Source organism: Chaetodon trifascialis, chromosome 13 (genome assembly GCF_039877785.1).
Source record: "Chaetodon trifascialis isolate fChaTrf1 chromosome 13, fChaTrf1.hap1, whole genome shotgun sequence".
NCBI classification, from domain to species: domain Eukaryota; kingdom Metazoa; phylum Chordata; class Actinopteri; order Chaetodontiformes; family Chaetodontidae; genus Chaetodon; species Chaetodon trifascialis.
In genome coordinates, this window is record NC_092068.1 from 22,370,990 (window position 1) to 22,393,505 (window position 22,516).

The 22,516-nt window shown below is 42.8% G+C and overlaps 1 protein-coding gene across 1 annotated transcript; it reads left to right on the forward strand.

The window, feature by feature from the left end:
• The first annotated feature begins 6,376 nt into the window (after positions 1–6,376).
• c1d (C1D nuclear receptor corepressor) lies at positions 6,377–8,838 on the forward strand. The gene is made up of 5 exons (XM_070977701.1): positions 6,377–6,463; positions 6,762–6,903; positions 7,303–7,369; positions 7,846–7,901; positions 7,992–8,838. Exons 2-5 carry the CDS (start codon positions 6,766–6,768, stop codon positions 8,196–8,198), a joined length of 468 nt encoding a protein of 155 aa, XP_070833802.1. The 5' UTR covers positions 6,377–6,463; positions 6,762–6,765; the 3' UTR covers positions 8,199–8,838.
• The last annotated feature ends 13,678 nt before the right edge of the window (positions 8,839–22,516 follow it).

Consider the following 22,516-nt stretch of genomic DNA (forward strand, 5'->3'; position numbering starts at 1 on the left):
AGGCTCAAACTCACAACCTTCAGACTATGAGACTGACAAACTGCCTGCTGCGGCAACGAGGCTTCAACAGGGTTGTATGTCACAATGTAAACAGGTGTAATAGTTAAATGTTATTTTCTTTATTGGTTTGAGAACGAGGCTCGTTAGATTATTTGGGAAAGTTTTCAAGTTTCTCAACTAATTCATAGCAGAAATCATTTTAATGAGCAAGTTCATCCAGTGTGTGTATTTAAGTATCAACATGCTTCTAATTGTAATAATAACTGACAGCCTTTATTTTCACAGCAGACTGCTGTGACCCTCAGAACAAACAGCCACTTCAACAGCTTGCTTTCTGTGTTGCTCTCATGAAAAGTTTAAACTTGGCTAAAAGTCTCCCTCTGAAACGAAACTCTTCCCCTCCTGCCTGAACCCGTGTGTCTGTTTCACTTCACAGCACACTGCGTAACGGGGCCGCCTTCTCTCTTTCACTTCCGAACGACTGCATGCGTCCTTTGCATGAAATATTCAGAGAGTGTAGCTCGCCTCGGCCAGAGCGCCCTTTATCTGTCAGATGGCACTGATGTCACGGCTTTCATATTCCAGATAATATTACAAAACAAACGAACCTGTTCTGCAGCTGCTGCAAAATTCACATTCACCAATCATTTCTAAAACAATCCTTTAACTAATGAACTCCAGCTAAAACAAGTCCTGCCAGCTTATGAGTGCTCAGCAGGACAATCTATGCATGCACCTAATGTTAATATATTACACATATATTATGGTCTTTAATATTGAAAACTAAAGTTAAACATACTATATTGATATCAAGTTCCCCAGCAGTGACACAACAAGAGCTCAAACTGAACAGCACTCATTCATTCATTCATTCATTCATTCATCATCCTCCATGCAGCTTGATCCAGTCCAATATATCTCAAGAGGTGAATGTTAACTGTCTCTCCTGCTACCTATGTCACACCACCATCCCTCCCTCCCTCCCTCTCTTTCTGGTGTTACTTCTCGGTTCGGTTCCACTGACTTTCATTCAGTCCTCTGGGATCAGTCTCGAATGTCACTTCTCAGAGTCATCAAACAATTAGCAGGGCACAAGTAGCCGAGAAAAGATGAGCAGTAACTCGAGTGCTTGGCACGTCAGATAGAGGAGGAAGCTCCGGAGGCAAGTGCTAACCGGCCCATTTTCATGTATTTTTTAAGGGCTGAGGCTGAGCTGCTGTGCCACAGCAGGGCAGGGGAAATTACTCTTCTGTCCCGCTCACAGACCTGCTGTATCACCAGCCGTGATAAACAAAACAAACACAGAAACTCTGTTGAAGTGGATGCTAATTTTGGTGGCACGGTGGGACAAGTGGTAACACTGTCGCCTCACAGCTAGAAGGTCCCGGTTCGAATCCCGCTGTGGGCGCTGGTGGCGTGTCCTCCACCATGCCTTCGGTGCCTGCTGCTCGAGGAAAAAAGGGGCCTTTCTGTGTGGAGTTTGCATGCTCTTCCTGTGCTCACCTGGGGCATCCTCCTTAAAAAAAAACATTAAAAACATGCATGAAGATCACCACCTGACCAACAGTGACAAACGAGAACTGGGTCCCCGGGCGCCGCTGACGGCTGGCAGCTCACCGCTCCTGGTCTGCCGCGGAGGAAGGACGTGACGGGACGGGTTAAATGCGGAGAAACAAAAATGCATGGCGTGTGCAGCCCCCCCCCCCCTCGTAACTGTGTGTGTATGTGACTAATAAAGGGATGTCTTTAATTTACACAGACTAGTGCAGATATGGTAATATGGAGTAAAATATTATAATGTATCTTCTGAGAATTGAGTTTCTGACTCTCTTTCTGGCCTGCTGGCTTTTTTGGATCAGACCATCAGAAAATTCTTCTTCCTGAGAAAAACAACCAATAACAAAGCATTTTTCTTGTTCTAGTATTGTGCTTGGTGAAAGTGTACAAATGTAGGGGTTGAAAAGGTTAATGGAGTCAGGGGCTGTATCAGAGGCTCCAGAGGGAGGAGGTACGTTCTACCTTTGTTTTCTGATCCTACGCTCTTGCTTTGGAAAGTGCTGTGTACCTGGTTTTGGCAGGTGTTGTCGGTAGAGTTTCAGGTGATCCTCGGCCAAAGCGCACAGCTTATCCACGTTGTCTTCCCCCGCCGTCATTTGTAGTCTTTTCTCCCAGTTACGCACCTGTCATAGCACAAGAAGAGAAGCAGTAAAGCGAAATATTATCTCATTCTATGAAGTGGCTTTAAATCTACACGTTATATAAGGATGTGGTATTTCTGCATGTACCATCTGTCAATATGTAACACTGTGGAAGATGTGTGTAACACAACATTAACAGTATCAGAAGGCAAATACATGCTTTTTTATGACAAATGATGATTACTGCGATTGACTCTGCATACAGCCCTGACATTGATAACGTGTAATATGTAAGATTAAAGAACAAGACATCAGAGAGAATAAAGCTGAATCACCCTCACAAATATCACTTTCACGTTAAATGAACGATGAGCCCATCAGTGGGGTCTACGCTGCTGCATCTAGTGCAGTTGAACTTTCTACTTGTATGTTGATAATGCAAAGAGAAATAGATGTATCACCTCCAAACTGTGTTTGGTCTCTACCTCCAAACAGCTGGATGATGCAAAGTGCTTCTTGTACCAGTTTGTCTCTGTGACGTCCTGAAAATGAACACGAGCGCGAGTGAAACGCATTTAACAGATTCAACCAATGAAAGATCAAAGCTTTCAACTGCATGATGAAGCTGGTGCTGAAGCGATTTCGTACAAAGAGCTCGGGTTCATTGTTTGTGAAGGTATGATAACAGTAAACGTGAAGACACTGACACACCTCCACATCCCATCCTCACAAAGCTGCTCATATACACTGCACACACAGATGAGCGTTTCATCCACCCTCAGCTGTGTTGCCGTCACACACAAACACACACAAACACGTGACACTTTTCCTGTGGAAGTTGAAGCAGCACTTAGTCGGGTAGGACGGAGCGCTGACTTGTAAATAAAGGATGAGCAGAGTCGAGGTTGATGGCAGTGATTGTGCCGATGCAGAGCGCTGTTTAATCTTTCATACCGACCTTTGCATCCAGGTCCCCTGCCGGCTTGTGCGGACAGTTCAGAGAGTGTGACCCCAGCTCAGACAGCTTCATCACGCTGTCGCACCCTTTGTTAAACAAAATGAAAGACACAATGAGGCACACTAGAACTAAATGTCAGCGTTGTCCTTCAACGTGTAGCAGAAAAGTCCACTGAAATGGCACTTTTCAGTTTAATTAACAACTCCGCAGAATTACTTCTTCTACAAATACAGGCAACAAATTATGTAAATTCTGCAGTAATCAAATCTATTACACGTTGTTCTGGTGCTACTTTCTGCGCTGTGTAATGCTCCAGCGCTAACATCTGCAAGTTAAATTAATTAAACAATATTCTGGGTTGTCTAGAAATCAATTACTCATCTGAATAAGCAGAGCAAAGCCTGCTGGACTCAAAGGAGGCCTGATATAAAATGCAGCCTTCTGCCCACACAGGCAAGATACATGAGGTCTTAGTTAAGTAATAGTATCCCCTCCTTACAGCAACATAATAGTTGTCTACAGTAACATGGTGCTACCTGATCGTGTAGGTAGTGTAATCAGGACAGCTGAGAGGTGAGGCAGAGTGTACTGAGCATATTAACAGAGTAGTTATATAAGCTTTTCTGAGAGGTAGACATAATTCAGCTGATCTTGAAAAATCTCGATGGTGGAGTCAAAGAATTCTGCAGGTTAACTGTGCAGCAACTTCAACAGCAAGGGAGATATTCTCAAAGGAAGCGTGTTTTTTCTTTTTTACTATTTCATTAATGTGATATTCAAGGTCGCAAGAGGTTAGCAAGCTCTTACCTTCCTCCTCTCTACACCACAAGCTCTTTCGCGAGGCTTCAGGCAGAAGTAACACTGGTTCTAATATTCTACCGACTGACCTTTAGCTCAGCCAATAAGAGCTTTGGCTCCAAGGCAGCTCTGCTTTAGACAAATCTCTACGAGGGGCAAAGACCCCAGGCTTCACCTCGGTAAGCGAAGTAACACTTGACAAGAGCAGCGGACATCTTCCCATCAAGGTCCAGTTCAACCACCTTCCAGCCGTCTCCCAGAGGACAATCGCTAAGTGGGTCGACTTTCGACCTTCGCGCCAGCATCTCAATATAAGGCCGTGAGAAGATGTGTTTCGGGTCACTGCAAATAACGAGAGAACAAGATAAACCTCAACGGCATGGGCATAGTCTGTGTTACTGAGGTGCTACACCACACTGCAATTTTATTTTCAGATTTCAAATGAATAAAAAAGGCCAAAATGACCAAATTCAGTGCTACCATTAACCAAAGTATTAATTCAAAGTATTATTTCAACTGCCGAACTGAGACTGATTTTTGGTTGAATATGTTTTATATTTTTTATTTTACTGCTGCATCAGCTGTTAAACTGAAAATTCTGTTATGACCCAAAATCCAAAAAAGTTGGGACGCTGTGTAAAACAGAAATAAAACAGAATGTGATGGTTTACTAATCCTCTTTGACATTTACTCCGTTGAAAACAGTATAAAGACAATATGTTTAACATCTTTATTAAAGAGGTCACTGCTCTGCTGCTGATAACTCCTCATATGAAGTGTGGTCCAATTCAAGTCTTACCTGTGGTTAATAGATACAGGCCTATAAACAGCAGTCAGAGATACTGGACATTCATAGTCCAGCTGCTGCTTCTCATCAGTGAAGGTCACAGCCATGGGAAACAGCTCTCGAGTCACCAACACTGTGTACACCTGACAAGGTAAAAAAAAATCAACCGGTATGGCAGGAGAGCACATCATTATGAACCCACACCAGCAGTCCTCCTCTCACGTCTCATCCTACCTGTGAATTGCTGCCATCTGCTGAACACACTGAGATCTCCACCACAGTGTCCCCGAAGTTCAGAGGGACCGGCTGTGAGCTGTCCTCCCCATTCACTGTACGTTTAATGTTTCTGTCCGCCACCTGGGGAAGCAGGGTCACAGCACTGCAGTGAAAGGGAACCACACCTGCAGAAAAAGAGTGACAGAGACGGAGTTACAAAACACCAGCAAAAACAAATGCATCTTACATGGAAAAGTGACCACGTTTCAGTATTTTCTTTTCTGCATACAAGTAAATCACCATCAATTAATATATTCACACATGTATTACTGGAAATTTTGTGTTGCAAATAACTATGCAAAGAAACAGTGTATCGGTGCATTTTTATTTATTTGTTATTTCAAATATTAAAGAATTTATCAGCAACATACTTTAACTTTAGCAGAGCTGTCTTACATTGAATCATTAACTGTGTCCCACACAGATTTCATAGTCCCACATGAAGTTTGTACTCACTGTTGTATTCATAGATTTTGGTACAAAAGGCAGGATGAAGTGGAATATCTCCTTCCAAAGACAGATTACTGAGCTCTGCGACCTTAGCAGACAGCTTGGTGATTTCCACACAGTATTTCTTGATGGTGCCATCTTCAGCCACCACCTCGATTCCCACTCTGTTAATCCCATCATTCAGATTAATGGTGCTGGAACCGTCACCAAACAGCTGAAATAGAAAATGGAAGGTTACATCTTGTATGTACACCAGATCAAACTTGCAGGATAGTACTCACAATGGAGTATGAAGCTCCACGGTCGCTGGTGATCAGGTCCAGGGTCGCTTTGTTGACATTGCTCTCCACTGTCACTTCGTAGGCTGTGACTTCAGGTGTGAACGCTGGATGGAGCTTCCCACCAGAGACAGACAGTCTCTCCAAATCACAGTTGTCCATGTCTGAAGCCTCTTTCACGGCTGGTTTACCGGTGTTCAGCAGTGTGCACAGTGCAAGTCCGACAGGCACTTAAACTGTTTGACGTCCGGATACACTCAGCTTCATTTACCGCTCTGACGCCCCGGGTTACCACAGTAACGAGAACACTCCTGCTGTCTTCAGATAATGCTAATTAGCTATATCAGTTAGCACAAATGTTTTTAAACGCATTGTTTTGGAGGAAAGACTCCGGCATGCCGATTGATGACTAACACAAAACAACAGACCAAAAACATTTTGTTATAACATGTGGCTAAAAACGTAGCTTAGTTAAACTTCAAAACAGAAAGAAAACACCTGCAGTCAGCTGTGGTCGCTGAACTATAACGTTATACCGAAAACTTTTCTTCGATTATTCTGTTTTCAAGCTATAAAAGTAATACACAGGTTTAAATAAATATGGTATGAGCAGCTAAGCGTTACTTTGCTCTTCCCAACGGCAGACGGCAATACATACAGAAGTAGACGAAGAAGAAGAAGAACCAAACGAAGGCAGAAGAAGAAGAAGCGGCAGCAGGAGAAGAACACTACTATTACGTCACTTCCTGTTAGCTAAAGCTTGTAGAGTGACGGAAAGGTAAAACAGAAATAACTCGTTAGATATCGTCAAATTCAGCTTTTAGTGAATCTGTGTTGCCGTTAAACCGTTAGTTAGACTTGTATTTTATCATCTTTATTTCAGCCCTTGTAACGTTAGCCGAAACTAAACGTGTCAAACGCTTGTTTGACTGTTAGCAGCATGTGCGATCTCTCTTGCTAGCTACGTAGCTAACATTACAGACTTGAATGGAGCTTTTGCTCACGACTGCAATCTAATTAAACAATCGTGTTACAGTGGAGTAAGACAACGTTATGTGACGTTAATTATTTTCCAGGAAAATGGCAGCGGACAGCAGTATTGAGGATTACCCCCACGAGATAGACGAACAGCTCACAGGCTTCGAGTCCTCGGCTTCTTCCGTCAAAACCATGCTGGAGAAGTTGATGTCGATGCCCAGGAATGAGCTGCTGCAGAAGGTGGGTTGAAGACCTTTTTCACAGCGGACATGACTGGTTAAACACTGAGACTCAAGAAAGAACGCAAGTAGACACAGGCATGTGCTCACTAGATTTGTTTATTGGTACCGCAATATAAACATTGGGCTAGATGTGAGATGGGAGAGGATCCAGATCCTGCAGATCGTCTAGCTGCTGGGAGCAGGGTACACCCCTGGATAGGCCACCAGTCTGTCACAGGCCTAACACACATCGAGACATGCAGTAATCTTAGAAATTATTATGCTTTGGTGTACCCAGCACTAGATCAGTCTTGTGCACATTAACACATTTATTTCTGTTTTGTTTGTTGGTTAATGTGTTAATGACCATGTTTTCATACATCTGGTGTTAATTAAGCTAAATCTTGTTTATTGACAGCTGGACCCTTTGGACCAAGCCAAGCTGGACCTGATGTCTGCCTACACTCTTAATTCATTATTCTGGAGTAAGTTTTGCTAAATCTACATTTAGGGCAGGTGTCACAAAACAAAACCAGATTTGAACATGGCCCCGAGTTTGATAGTTAATACACTGAGGGGTTCCCATACAGAAGATGCATCATACATGTGCAAATGCACTCTGTCAGTTTGTTTGTGCACATACACCAAATTCAATTTCATTTAGATCCTACTGCCACACTAATGATTTGTGAAACACAGCAAACAAGATGTATGCCATTATGCACCTGTAGCGGTCTTTTAATTTGCCATAACATCATTGCACACATGTAATTAGACAGTACATGTAATTTCTTAAGCAAAGACTCTGAGGACAGGAGAGTTATTGTGAAAAACAAACATACAAGAAGTTTTATTTCCAGGGTGTGTATGTCAAAGAGCCTTGTATTGAATTTGTCTTAGCTGCAAAGTGCATCAGCATTCACACTTTGGACGTTGGTCTTACTCTTGTTCTTGTTGACAGTGTACTTGGTTACACAAGGAGTAAATCCCAGAGAGCATGGAATCAAACAGGAGTTGGTATGTATGTTTTCTCTGTGCTGCCTTTTACACTTTCTCTCTTTTCATGAGCGTTTTCAAATTCTTCTGTAACTACTTTCTGTTCTTCAGGAGCGAATAAGGACGTACATGAACAAAGTGAAAGAGATCACAGACAAGAAGAAAGCTGCCCGCCTGGATAAAGGGGCTGCTTCACGCTTTCTCAGGAATGCCCTCTATGAACCAAACGAGAAAGAGCCCAGCAAGAAAGCAGCATCCAAGAAAGCAGCCGACACAACACACGACACCCCGCGGTCAAAGCGTCCGAAACAGAGCTGAAGCAAAGCAGGAGCTGCACAGACTGGTCCCGCTGCATTTTGTACCACTTTTTGGAGACAAAACAGTTTTAAACGTTGTGTTGAGGAGAATTATACAAGACAACATCGGACAAACAACAGAATACAGACTGGGTGTCTATCTGGGCTGCTCAGCAGTCAGATTCTTGCTGACTGTTGCCCTGCAGCAGTGCGAGAAACACAGGAGTAATTGCCATCTGCGACGTGCAAACCCAGGTTTTGCTGATCTTCTGTCTGGACACTTGGGCTGGCAGCTGCACCAGAACTTAATGATTCAATGCTGTAATATTTTTGTAGTATTACTTTGTTGTTATGTAAATGTGCAGGGTGCCATGACCACGAAAAATTAGTTTTATTTATTTACTAACCTGAATGTTAGTAAATGATTAGTTGAGTCCATCCAGCTTTTGAAATGTCATTTGAGTTTATGTGGATCCTTCTTTTAGATAAACGAGAAATGCTTATTTCTCTTTATTTTGAAAGTGATTCTGTGAATCATAAGTTGTTTTTTGCAGTGTGCATGTGTTTCCATACGTGCCATGTCAAACATTGCATTGATCGAACGTTTGTGGTGATGTATCACTTTTAGGATTGACCTCTGCATAAAAATACTCACCGAACATGATGTTTGAGTTAGTTCCTTTTTCCTGTTATACAATATGTTGCACCTGAACCAAATTAGGAGTTGATTTCTTACATAAAACAGTTTGATGTGAGCTTCCAACTTTCCCCTTGAGGCCCTTTTCACATTTTGACATGTCACTGTAGGAAAAGCAGTACAGTCAAAGATGGCTGAATTCTCTTTATTGTTCATGCTGGCTCACTGTCACGCTCAAAGGGCACACAGCTTGACTTGAATACGCTGGTGTCATCGTTAATGTTATTGGTAACACCTGTGATTGTGCTGCTGTGAAAGGGGCCTTTATCCTCTGTCCTCCAACAGATTCAGTTCAATTCAATATTCCTTTATTAGTCCTGTAAGGGGAAATTCCAGTTTACAGCAGCACCAATAAAGCGGATAGAGTAACAAGTGCATGCAAATTAAAACAATAATTATATACAAAAGAGTGGAATAAAAAATAAATGTCATCTTCAGAAATTCTAAGTAGTATTTACAGACTGTTATGTACTTATATACAGGTTGTATTGCACAGATTATTGCACAGATAATTCACAGATTACTTGGAGCAGTTTTTGCTGTACAGTTTGACAGCTGCAGGAAGGAATGACCTGCGAAACCGCTCCTTCACACACTTTGGATGTAGCATCCAGTCACTGATGGAGCTCCTCAGTGCAGTGAGTGTTTGTTGGAGGGGGGTGGGAGTCATTGACTGTCATCCTCCTCTCCCCCACCACCTCCACCAGTTCCAGAGGGCAGAGCTGGCCTTCCTGTTTTGTTTGTCCAGCCTCTTCCTGTCAGCTGCTGTGATGCTGCTCCCCCAGCAGACTACACCATAGAACAAGGCAGAGGCCACAACAGAGTCATTGAAGGTCTTCAGGAGTGCCCCCCGCACCCCAAAAGACCTCAGCCTCCTGAGCAGATAGAGTCTGCTCTTTTTATAAAGTGCAGTGGTGTTATGAGTCCTGTCCAGTTTGTTGTTCAGATGAACACCCAGGTACTTATAAGATGTCCCCATCTCAATGGTACGGGCGCCGATGGAAGTCCACAACCAGCTCCTTGGTTTTTCCAGCATTAATCAGGTGATGAGGCCAACAATGGCAGAGTCATCAGAGAACTTCTGCAGGTGGCAGATAAGTTACCATATCCCATATTAGAGGCTGTTGTTTATATTTGTTACTCTGCAGCAGCCTGATTTGCCAACATGACCCTCAGCTGAAGACTGAGTACAGTCCAAAGAGTCAGAAATGTCAGTAAGAAGGCTGCAGCCAGGCTGAAGCTTTTGCACTGATGCTGCTTAAATACACATACACACACACACACACACACACACACACACACACACACACACACACACACACAAATCCAAGGATGTTCAGGTTCCCAGTAGAATCTAAACTGATTAGCAGTGGTCAGTTTCTCAGTAACAGCTCTGCACGTTATATCAAAATTGTACTTTTAACTTTTCCTCACATAATCACCTTTAAATTCATCTGATTGACATAAAAAGCAGCAACTATAGAGCTCTTGTGGCTGTAATGCTAAGATATATTCAGGACGTTGAAGTTTACAGAAGCTGAGACAGATTGCCTTTATGAACTTGTTAAAATTGTGTATCCTACTAAAAGCAAGCAGAGCATTACTTTTAATTCATGGGAACAATTTGGAGTGGCCCTTGTGAGGGTCAATCCTGTGACCCTTTGATTACAAAACAGCCTCTGTAACCATCACAAACAGTGCCGTGGCTGCATGGCTGCTCAGTATAAGCACAGGCCGTAATGAGACTTCCTTTCATAAAAACCGACGTCACGTTCGATAAAGACACCCATATTGCTTCCTTTCTGTAATTCCCTCTGGACAGCTGAGATTTTAATCTTAATGTACCCGCAAGTCGCTGCATCCCTCTAATCAAGCCCAGGAAACAGCGAGGCAGTGAGTTAGATTCTCAGGAATGTATCTTTTCATTCTTTTCATCATCTTTCCTTTTCTCATCCTCCCTGCAGCAGCGTCCAAAAATGACATTTGTTTAGCCAAACCACCCTACTTTTTCCACCGAGTTGTTGTTTCTAACTTTTCAAAGACGTGTGTCAAACTTTGCCTGATGAACAGCTCCGTCTGCATATTGGAAAAATATGGATTTTTCCACTTTTTTTCCGCCCCTCTGTAGCGTTCGCCTCTCCATGCCCTCTTCCCCACATGTGCTCAGTATAAAGGAGTTAGGTCACTGTGAGAGCAAATTTGAACAAACAAACGCTCATGTTGAAATCGGGCGTCCTAACAAGCTCCAAACCCCGGCCTTTCCCGCGGCTGTTTATTTATGCTGTTTGTGAGCAGCTCGCGGTGAGGAAGTTTATATTATATGGAGTGAAAGGCATCAGACCAAACGACCTCCTCGGGCAGGATGAAGGTAGAAGCAGCCCTCCTTTCAGACTTCTCGAGCTCCTAAAGGGATGAAGTGTGCTGGCAGCATTCTGCATTAGCCCATTTAGAGTACCAAGTAAGTTCAACACATCTGGGAAAATCACATCACTTGAGGTAAGCTGTCAGTAAGTCGATGTGATAAACAGACTTGTCCCAGGATGATGATGAAAACGTCACGCTTAAACAGCACTTTCAAATACCATTTGAGTGCTTCACTGTACTCACAGCATCTGAAAATCCAGGAACCTCAAAGAACTTCCATTTAATGACTAAACGAGCTTTTCGGTGTCTGAGTTTGAACCTGTGCGCTCCCACAGGATAAAATCAAATCAAGATTCTTTAGAGAAGTCAGTTTATATCATTGAGTTTTACTGGATGCAGGAGTAAACCCAGAATGCATTTCTCAGCCGGCCTCTTGCATTTGGTGGTTTTCAGCTCATTTGTAGTGCAAGCCGCAGTGTTGATCTCTTCAGAGCAGAAATTTTAAACAAATCCGGACGAAGTAAATGTTTTTAGGTGAAGCTTGTGTTCCAGTTCAGAAATGGAAAGTTGTGCAAAACTCCTGGAATTTTGCAACAGCAACACGCCGCTGAAGTTAGAGGAAGAAAAGACGTCAAAAAAGTTTGAGAGTCAGAGTTGGAAATGGTGACGTCCATTTAGCAGATGTTAGGGAGCTGTCGGTTGAAGTCGTTATCAGCTGATGGAGCTGCAGGTGTTTATTCAAAGCGCTTCGTCCGTGTAAGCTTAAATGTTAAAGATTCAAGTCTCCTGCGTGTGATGTGAAATGCACAAACTCACATGTGCATACAGTATATTTTGGTTATTTGTGCTTTTTAGAACATACACAACTGTTCAAGTAAATACACACATAAATAAGTCAGTTTTAACAAGTGAATTTCAGCAATGGAACAATGAAGTCTATTTATCCATAATGATCAAAAATCAGAAATGATCAGATCAGAAATACAATATTTCCCTCTGAAATATTGCACACTAGAAATATAAAGTACATAAAATGGATATACTCAAGTACAAGCACCTCAAAACTGCTTATTTTCCACCTGGAAATACACAAGCATCTGAGTCCTGAGTGGTAAAAGTTTAAGAAGTCGGGTTGAGAAGGGGACACTTTGTGTTTTTGACCTGCTTTCTGTCGGTTATGTCATTTTTCACCCCCACTGTCACACACTCCATTCGTCACATCTATTTTGGTGAACGGGAAAAAGAAAACACAGCATCTTATTTATAGCAGGTAATCCAGTGTCTGGATGGTGTCTTTTGATTTACAAAGCTGAAGTGCATCACCCTCTGCAGACGTGGAGCCTTTTGATTGCAGCCTGCGCTGCAGAGAAAGATGAGGTATTATGAGGCCCTCTGGAACAGGCTTCGCCGTGAATAAGTGGGTGAAACTGAGAGTGAGTGAAGGACGGACATCGCAGCTTTATTCTGTCTGACACTCCAGGAATTCCGTGCAGTCATTTGTGCCACTTCCTATTCACCTTGGCCCCGCTGACAGAGCTGCTGATTAATCATGATAACAATGTTTTCCTTTTATTTAGCCCTCACCTCCCAGCGCCCGGACAAATTACTTTTTTTAAGAGTCAGCAGGTGAGACTGAAGCACGGACCACCAGGGTGTCCAACAGAAACTGGGGATAAGCTCTTTTTTCACTTTTTAACTCTTTAGATCCACTTTTATTCTTCTGCTGCACGTTTTTAACGGTTAAATATCCAATGAAAACTTTAAAAAAACAGCCCAAATCAGCTACAGGTTTAGCTTTTTACAACCACCTTCATGAGATTATTAAACCCTCTTTTCTCATGGATTTGCCCTTTTCTGTGTCGCCCACTATTGCTCCATTGTTGTTACATTTTTCGCATTGATGAGACTGTATTTACTTCCTCCTCTCAGAGTCAGCATCGCTGCTCTGTCGAGCTCAGGAATTGTAATTTGTCTTGGTGATCTCGTGCAGAGGCACACTGACAACATGCAGATAGTTCAGAACCAGTCTGACTCTTTAGTGAGAGCGTGTTGACCCTTTTCTCATTTTCTAATCCGTCTACGTCGACTTTCTGCAGTCGCTCTTGTTCTCTTCTCTGGGATTTTTCAAAATCATTAACAATTAGTCGAATAAGGAAGGAGCAGCCGTACCTGGACAACTTCATCAGAGAGATCACGAGGCTCTGAAGCTCCATTCATGATATCCTCACTGCTCTCCCCCTTTTACTCTCCCCCACTACTGTACATCCCAGTGGGGTTTGGCAGTATAAGAGAATGACGACATGCTGAAAACACTCACAGCGCGAGGCCTTGAACCCTCCTCGCTAAACACTTCACATCATCATCACACTTTATTGAGTTTCCATCCTTTACATTACCTTCCTCCTGCCATTGTGTTTAACCCGCAGAGGGAGAAGAAAACGACACAGGAACGCTCCTGCCATCTGTCAGGCTTAAATGAACTTTCAGGAATGAAAACACAAAACGGTTTTGGAGAATCAAGCTTGGGTGTGAGGGGGTTATGGGTTCAGATGCGAGGAAAAGCTGAGAGGAGCTTTGTGAGTCACCTTTCTTTCCGTAGCTCTACTGTGGAGATTCAGAGTTTGAATGTGTGTAAGCAGGAAACGGCTTTCAATGGCTTTTTAGTGGATAAATAGAATTTAGAAAATTAAACAGGGATTATTCAGCTTCTTTCTCGCATGTGCAGACCAGCTTTATGATGATGTCACTCTGTGAAGTCCTCATCCATTACTGTGGCCTGGTGTTTACCTCTGGTGTGGACCTCACTTTAAGAGGGAAACATAACAGTCCATATGGCTGCAATGTGAAATCAGGGCTTTCCCCCTTTAAACTGTGGGCTTCCGACCTATGAAGCCGCAGGATAACCGTTCAGCCATCAAAGAGCTGAACGCAAAACCATCTCTGAATCCTTTACACACAAGAACACGTGCACATGCACACAATCACACACACACACACACACACCGGGAGCGAGGCAGCTGCAAGCACACTGTGAAAGCAGGAAAACGCTCACAGATTCACATGCTGACGGACGTACAAAGACACACAGAGAAAATGGCTTGCACATGCATACAGGCACACTCAAGAGTTGACTGGAGGTGTGTAATGGATTGGATGCCCCTCATAATTCCTGGGACGGCGTTGTCTTCAAGGTCCGCGGAGAGGCGGATGAGACCACAGCTGTTTGGACATAAATTTCCAGAGGAATGCCTTAAGTCCGAGCCTCCAGCATAAAGAGCATGACTGTAAATTCCTCCCCAGATGACAAATGATGGCCCTAAGGACTGTTGTGTGTGCAATCGCGCTTGTGAGTGTATGTGTGTGAAAAAGGGGTTTCTCATGCAGGAATGTACAAGGTCACTGAATGCACGTTTCTGTTTTGGGGTGTGTGCGTGCATCTGCGTGTCCGCAGGAATGGGTGTGTGTGCTGCAGGTTGAGGAGGATGAAATGGGGTGCAGAAGGGAGTGGGTCTCCTCTGCTGTATCAGAAAGACTCAACAGCTGGGGAAGAAGATGAGGGCAGCTGGCCAGGTCTCATAAAGCAAAGTCTGAGTCTCACTTTCCTCTCTGTACAGTAGCTGATGCTGTTGTCATGTTAAATACGAGTGTGCAGTTTTATAGGAATGTTTTGGATAGATTAGGTTGCATTCAGCTTATAGCATGTGATATTGTTTTACCAACAAGGAAAAGTCTGCAACTAACGTCTGTGGGTCATATGTCTTCATTTACAGATGCTGCATTTGCTACAGCTTTCACTCAGTCGTTGAGATTCAGTGAACTCCTTAGCCGTTAGCATTCATCAGATGTATTCCGCTGTAGCCTAAAATATGAAATGTGAGCCTGTCATAGCTTCTGACCATGTATCTGTGGTGTAGATTTAAGCACTTTAAGCTCTTATGATATTAATGTTTTGCACATAAACCAGATGAAACACCCTTTTGGTATCTGGGTTACAGTGGATCTATGAATTTGCCCCCAAACAGAGCTATAGCTGCCAGTATGAAGAGTGCGTTTCACAGATACGCGGAGAGCAGAGGTTTAGTGGACGATCCGAATCAAACAGCATTTTCAATCATCTTGGAAATATTCACGTGCTTGTCCAAATTGCAAATTGAATTCTGTGCTTGTTGCAGTTTACGGGGCCCCTGAGCAAACAAACAACAAAACAAGCTCACACACAGCATCTCCTCCGTTTTCCTCAAAAGAGACACACCTGCTGGAAATGGGCAGCCAGAGTGCCTCCTCCGCCCGCCGTGCACCTAGTTTCCTCCTCCCCCTCGATAAAATAACGGGGTTTATAGCACATCAATAACCCCTCTCATCCCTCTTCCCTCTTACACTCAGAGCCGAGGTTTACAGCTAGTGTGGGCCGGAAGGCTGCGGGCCTTGATGTGAGAGCCTGGGGCTAACGGTAGCGCTGGGTACTGTAAAGTGATGAAGGGGCTCCGCTTTTACGATGATGTGAATGATGTAGCCTGAGAGAGTAAAAGAGCTTGTGAGAGCAGCACTGTGTCCATATACTGTACATGACTGGACTGCAGGGGAAGTGGATAGATTATATGCCCTGCTACTAAATATTTACATCCCCTTTAAGACTTTTTGCAGACGCTATTATCCCAAAATGATCTACAGTAGGAAGGATGTCGACTAAACTTGTGAATTAGGAAGATCAAAAGAGGCAATGATACCACATCAGGTAGACTAAAAGGTAAACCATTGAGTGATCCTGATTTAAAGTGCTTTAACTGTCACTAAACATAATATAATTTGAAATAACTTTGAATGAATTGTTTAAAAGTAAGAATGAGGACAAAGCTGCAAATATGCAAGTAGGACAATTAACTATTAACATGTGCTGACTGTGTCGCCAAAACTTGATATAACTTATTCATCTGTGCCACACAGCTCCATTGTTGTCCAAAAACAGCACACCAGTGATCCCCACTGACGCACTGGGAAACAAGCTTCTTTGTTATAATGAGCACACGCTGCAGTTTATGTTACTGCTGCAGTAAATACATGCTGGAGCACCAAATGTGTATTAATCCACAGCTGAAAATAAAACCCAAGAAACACACTACTTTTTATCAAAAACAACTGTAAATAAAGTGCCCTTCAGGTTTAGGATTTTTTTTTTTTTTAGTCAGTTTTTATAATAATAATAATTAAACTGTTTGTGACCTATTGTCAGACATTATGGCAACATTATTGAGACAGACTAATGAATTGTTGCCCCATCATTTATAATATGAATAACATGTATGACATTAGATATACAGCAATATCAGTGGAATCTACTAAATTTACAACATTTAATTCCATTACTTGTCTTTTCTGAACATGTCTTCTTCTGCAAAGATTCAATAAGGGACACTGAATTCTCCAAAGTGTCTCTAGTCCTTTATACATTCAAGGTATGATTCTCTTTACAGGCAAAACCAGTTTTTACAATTTCTGCATGAAACTTGCTTTTAAAGCCTTTTGGGAATGCCAGACAGGACTCTTCATTCAGCCTTAAGTGCTTCAGGAGGTTCACAGCATGATAAAAAACTTCCCCCTGGCAGCCACAAGGGGGCAGTCTAACACAGCACTGCAGACCTTTTCTCCGGTCAGGCTTGAGTGGCAAGCTGAGGTTTGCTTTTCCTCCTACCGCAGAGCAGATTGGAGAAGATTAGCCTTCGCTTGGCCGGTAATCACCCTTATCACACAAGAAAACGACAACAATGCAGGGAGTTTAATGACAGACGTAATTGTTGTGGAAGTCCCATGTTATGCTGCGGTGGCGTGATGAATGACGACCGCAATGCACCGCGCTGTGCGGAGATTGTTGCAGCATGGTTGTTATTTAAACCCATTTGTTATGGTTGCAAGCTTCCTCTGGGGTTGTTTAGCTGGAGGAAGTGAGTTGATTTCAGAGAGGAAAAGGAAGAAAAGTTTTTTTCTGAATGAAAAAAAAAAAAGTTTTCATTGATGAAAATTAAAGTGATTTTGTGTGGGCGTGTGTGAAAGCAGACAAGTGTTCCTGTGCTTCTCTGTCTAGATGCATGGACAGATACTTACACATGCATGAAGTGTCCAATTAAACTGTAAATGATGCAATATTTCATAAAAATGCAGACATACATCATCATGTTAGACTTTAATCAGTGTACATAGGAGAGTGCATGCATTTACAGCATATAGGATTATTGGCTTTTGCATCCATTGGATACAATCTACCCTAAATTGTCTATTCAGAGCTGTAAATCTGCATGAAAAGTGCTATCAAAATGTCTTTCAGGAGAAACTGAAAACTTGAATGACAGTTGATATAAGACTTTCAATAAAAGTTGCTGGTATTATTAACCGCATAAATCCCCAAAGAAAAAATGAAAAGGAAAAAAGAAAAAATCTGGATGTTCTACGTTCCGCTTGCTGCAGGCAGTACGGGCTAATCATGATCTAATACACAGCCACTGCACGCTTGGATTGACATCAATTGGCTGTTGTTTCTGTGCATGCGGCTGTGTGCATACCCTTAGAAGTGTGTGTGTGTGTGTGTGTGTGTGTGTGTGGGTGCACTGCATGTGAATGCATCACCATGGGTGTGTTTGAATGCGTGTTTTTACTCACGTAGCTGTGTTTGTGTCAAGGCCTGTGTGTGTGTGTGTGTGTGTGTGTGTGTGTGTGTGTGTGTGTGTGTGTGTGTGTGTGTGTGTGTGTGTGTGTGTGTGCGTGTGTGTGAGGCAGAGAGATTACAGTGCTTTTCAGTGAAGGTTTGGAATGCTTCATACCGAGACAGCTGCAGTCTAGACTGTCATTCTCGTGTCACTTTATCGCTTCGGGCCTAGAAGACAAACGAGGAGGAGCACCCAGATATGCAGCCTCATCTGATAAGAGAGGTGGTAAGAGGATCTACTGATGACTTCTCCAAACTAGCATGAAAAGGCAGCTCTGGTGTCTGATACAGCGAGCTCCGTCAAAGGCGATGAGTGAAGAGCATGAGCTGTCCAGCCTGGAGTGTATGACTAACATGCGTACATGTATATGTTGGTGCGATAGCAAGAAAGGTCGGGGGGGGGGGGGGGGGTTTACATGCACGTTCACACTTTTTAAGACCATCTAGACATGTTGTAAACATGTGCATGTCGGTCTTAAATTGCATCGTAAAAACCGGCCCTGATGTCAAGCGCAAGAAAAAGAAATCTGCGACGAACTGATTTATTTGATTTGACTTATGAAAGCTGTGAGAAAGTTTCCAAAGCAGCCAGAGGAGGAAATGCCAGTCCTAATGTCAGAGGCCTGCTCTGTCCTATTACGGCTAATCGAAGCAGAATGTGTCATTAGCTAATCGAGGGCTAGTTTCTCCTCCTTTCAAAACAACAGACAGAGGGCAGCCTCTGTCCCCGGCGCTATGCTCTTCAAAGGCCCCCATTATACTTCAATGGAGGGTAAACAGCGGCTTCCAAAAATGACGGTCTCCAGAGTTTAAAGCAACATCGTTTATCACCCCTGCCAGCCTCTGCAGGTGTGACCCCATTCCCATAGCCTCATCCACAGCCCTGGCCAGGGGGAAAGTGTGTATGCACATGCATGCGTGGTTCATGTGCACGCCATTGAACCGCTACGAAAACAGCAACAGTATACTCAGACTTTGTCTCTGTCGCAAAATAAACACGAACTCTGGAATTCAGATACTTTCAGGTGTATGTTTTAACTTTTTTTGCTGTGAATAAAATGCAGATTGTGTTGAACATATTAACACAAATCTTTGTCAGATGCAAACGTTAGCTATTCGTTAGCTTTAGGTCATAAACTACATAACCTCAACGGGTTTGTGACCTCAACTGACATCATGGCCGTTGCCATCTTGGTTTTTTGGAGGCAGAAGTGACCATATGCGAGGGGGAGCTGGGAGGATACAAACTGCTACGCCTCTATCCTGATTGGATCTGACTGAGAACCCGGACACGTCATGGTAGTGACCTGTCTGTCATAAGGTAGCCACGCCTTCAAGCATACCCCACTTTATCATATATTTTACTCTAAATGGAACCATAATTTACAAAATGAGCATCATGATGTATTTAAGAAGTCTTGAAACTGGTGATTGAGACATAAACTGACGAGGAAACAGTTTACAGAGGTAATATCAGCTGAACAGTACAGTTGTTTTCTCCTGAGTTTACGTACAATCGGACTTCTTTCTGCAACCAGTGGCGTCGCCCCCTGCTGGCCATTAGTAAAGAATGCAGGTTTAAAGAATGTAGTTTGCATTGGCTTCACTTTTCAGACCTGGAAACTCAGTTCACTTATTATGTAAGTGGCACAACATTCATTTTCATTTAAAATCACAACTTTACCAATTATTGAAAACTTCTTTGCATAAGTTGGAATTGAAAAATGGCTTTTTATTTTTTATTTTTTTTAATATGCTGCTACTCCCATATAACCTCCTCATGGTGGATAAATGCTCTTCTCTTATTTTATGTACAGTTTAGTCGTCATATATGACTGTGCTGTAAATGATGCCAGTAGCAGAGCCCCTGTTGTTGACCAAACCATATTAATGTGGGTTTTGGATGCTCAACAGCCATTAAATGTCAATGTCGTTTGACTGCGGTTTGCATTGAGGGTTTGGTACATATCTATGCCAAGCTGAGGAAGGGATGGCAGGGGAGAGCCAAGTCTTTGGTGGTAACCTCAGTTTCCACAGATTCTTACGTCTGTGAATTCACCTTTTGGTAGACATTTTAATTCAGTGTCACACAGCACCGTGGGTTCATGCAGGACTCACTGCGTGGGCAACATTTTGCACATCAGCGTGTTTTCAGCACTATTTTCTGCCATTCAAAAGTCTTCTCTTTCAGAGCTGCTTTTGGACACAAGCTTTTCTAACATGAAACTTGAAGGCTAACATTCAGCAGGGCTGAGATGGCCGAATCTGGAGACATCCATGTAGGTTATTTTTGATCTGACATGTTTCAGTGTGAGAGACAGAGAGAGAGAGAGAGAGAGAAATTTGTGTGTTTAACAATTTATTGAAAGTCATCTAAGCGTGCATGGTCTCCTCTATAAACATCAGCGCCGCGCTCGCGCTGCTTTATGCCTCCACACCTGGGAGCAGCTCTGCACAGTCTTGTACTGTCAGACACTAAGCAGCTCTACAGGAGCAGTTGGTTCTGAGCCACCTGGCTTTCACAAACACCGGATAAATTTGATCCATGCATGACCACCATCATTTAGCCCAAAGGTCACTGAAAAATGGTCTGTGAAGGGCATCCCTAACTGCGTAACTTGGACGAGTTTACTTTAAAGCAAACTTGTCTTCCCCGTATTAATCTTTTTAACTATTTAAGCTCATATAACCAAATATGGTCACATCATCCATTTCATCAGCTGCAAAAAGTTGTATATTTCTTTCAACTGTGCAATAATCCTATTTATCATCCATATTGGCAACAGTGTATATTGTATATATTGTGCGGTCATGACATTAGTAGTTTTCTCATAAGAACATTGGCAATAGTTCTTTTTATAGCAGTAGGATTTTTATGGCATTTAGTATTTTTATAATCTGTACAAATGTACATTCACATAGTTGTTTTTCTGTTCTGTGTCCTGCACACTTTATTATCTTGACCTTTTTGAGCCACTAATACTTGCTGGCTGTAACGAGTGAATTTTCTTATCTTTCTTATCCATCTTATCTTAAATATTTATTTTTTTACAATGTTTTATCTTCAATCATTAACATATCTTAATCTCAACATTTGCCTTGGAAATTATTTTCTTAAAGGGCCAGTGTGTACGACTGGGGGATCTATTGGCAGAAATATAATCTAATATTCCTAAATATGTTTTCATTGGTGCATAATCACCAACTTTCAACTTTCAAGGGTGAGACGATGGGTATTCAGTTGGTTGCAGTCTGCAACCTCACCACTAGATGCCTCTAAATCCTACACACTGGACCTTTAAGGGAACTTCTGCAGCAGCTGTTAATGGCAGAGTTACTCATTCATGTTCTCCACTCATACTTTTCCAGATGGTTCAAGGATTGAACTGGTGACCCTGCAGTCACAGTGCTTCTTCTATAACATCTAAAATGTGGCTGTGTGAATACGTGTGTGTGTGTGTGTGTGTGTGTGTGTGTGTGTGTGTGTGTGTAAGCCGGCTGACTACAGCTGCCCTCAAGTGTGTGTAAGCGACTGTGTCTTTATCTGCGTATGTGTGCTTTATCATATGCGTGTCCTCGGTTCGGTTTAATTAACAGACGCCATGTGAACAGATCCCATCGGGGTCAAGGTGATCGAGGCGGCGAGCAGGTGGAAAATCAATGAGATCGGCTCACACAGAGCGTATCGACTACTGGTCAAACAGCCACTATTGACTGACATGTTTACTGCGGAAGTGTGTTTAACAGTGGAGTTCATGTGCTGATCACACATTAGGTACAGACACAGACAGAGAAGTGGCCCCCAGCCCTCTGAGGACAGTACACCTTTGTCTGCTTTGATGCTTTTTTATTGCAGATTTAAAATTTAGCTTTCAAAGCTCTGCAGATCAAATATGACTTTTGGCATTTGAAGTTATCAGTGAATAAAATCTGAAAATGTTTTATATTTCCTTCAAATAGATGTGTGGTGTCACTGCTGCAATTAAGTCACCCAGCACTGACCATGACCGTCGCTCTCATCTCTGGAATTCACAAACCTTCCAGGAAAGAAGAGGCCGATGACGCAAAGATTGTGCCACTTTTCATCATTTTCCTTCTCTCCTCAGATCAATCAGCAAAAAGCACCTGAGACGCTGGGAGACAGAAAGTAAGGTAGGATGGGAAGCTATGGAAGAGATTAAGGAAGGGTGAGAGACAGAGAGAGGAAGGGAGGCCGACGAGGGAGTAGATTAAGTAGCCTTGAAAAGGCTGGCTTCCCCGCACACATATAAACCCCCTGTGAAAACACAAGCTAATTATTAAGAAAACAAAGGGGGAACTGCAGCGACGTGCCAACGCACACAGATCCCCGGCAGAGTAATTGTGCGTGAGCTATTTGGGCTGAAAACAGCACGATTTGGTGCTCTTCCTCAGCACAGCCAAGCAGAATGAACAACATCTGTTCCCTGAGATGGGGTCTGAAAACAAGCGCAAGGAACGATTCTCCCTTTCTTCTGTCGTTTTACTGCGATTCAATAGCGTCTGACGAAAGACAATAGTTATTGGTTTTTTTGGGGGTTTTTTTTGCTCAGTCGCTTCCAAA

Bases quoted from the DNA above. Each gene is read 5' to 3' on its own strand.
- c1d (XM_070977701.1), top strand. From the start codon at position 6,766: ATGGCAGCGGACAGCAGTATTGAGGATTACCCCCACGAGATAGACGAA. The intron at 6,904-7,302 runs GTGGGTTGAAGA...GTTTATTGACAG, and splicing joins GGAATGAGCTGCTGCAGAAG to CTGGACCCTTTGGACCAAGC. The intron at 7,370-7,845 runs GTAAGTTTTGCT...TCTTGTTGACAG, and splicing joins TCTTAATTCATTATTCTGGA to TGTACTTGGTTACACAAGGA.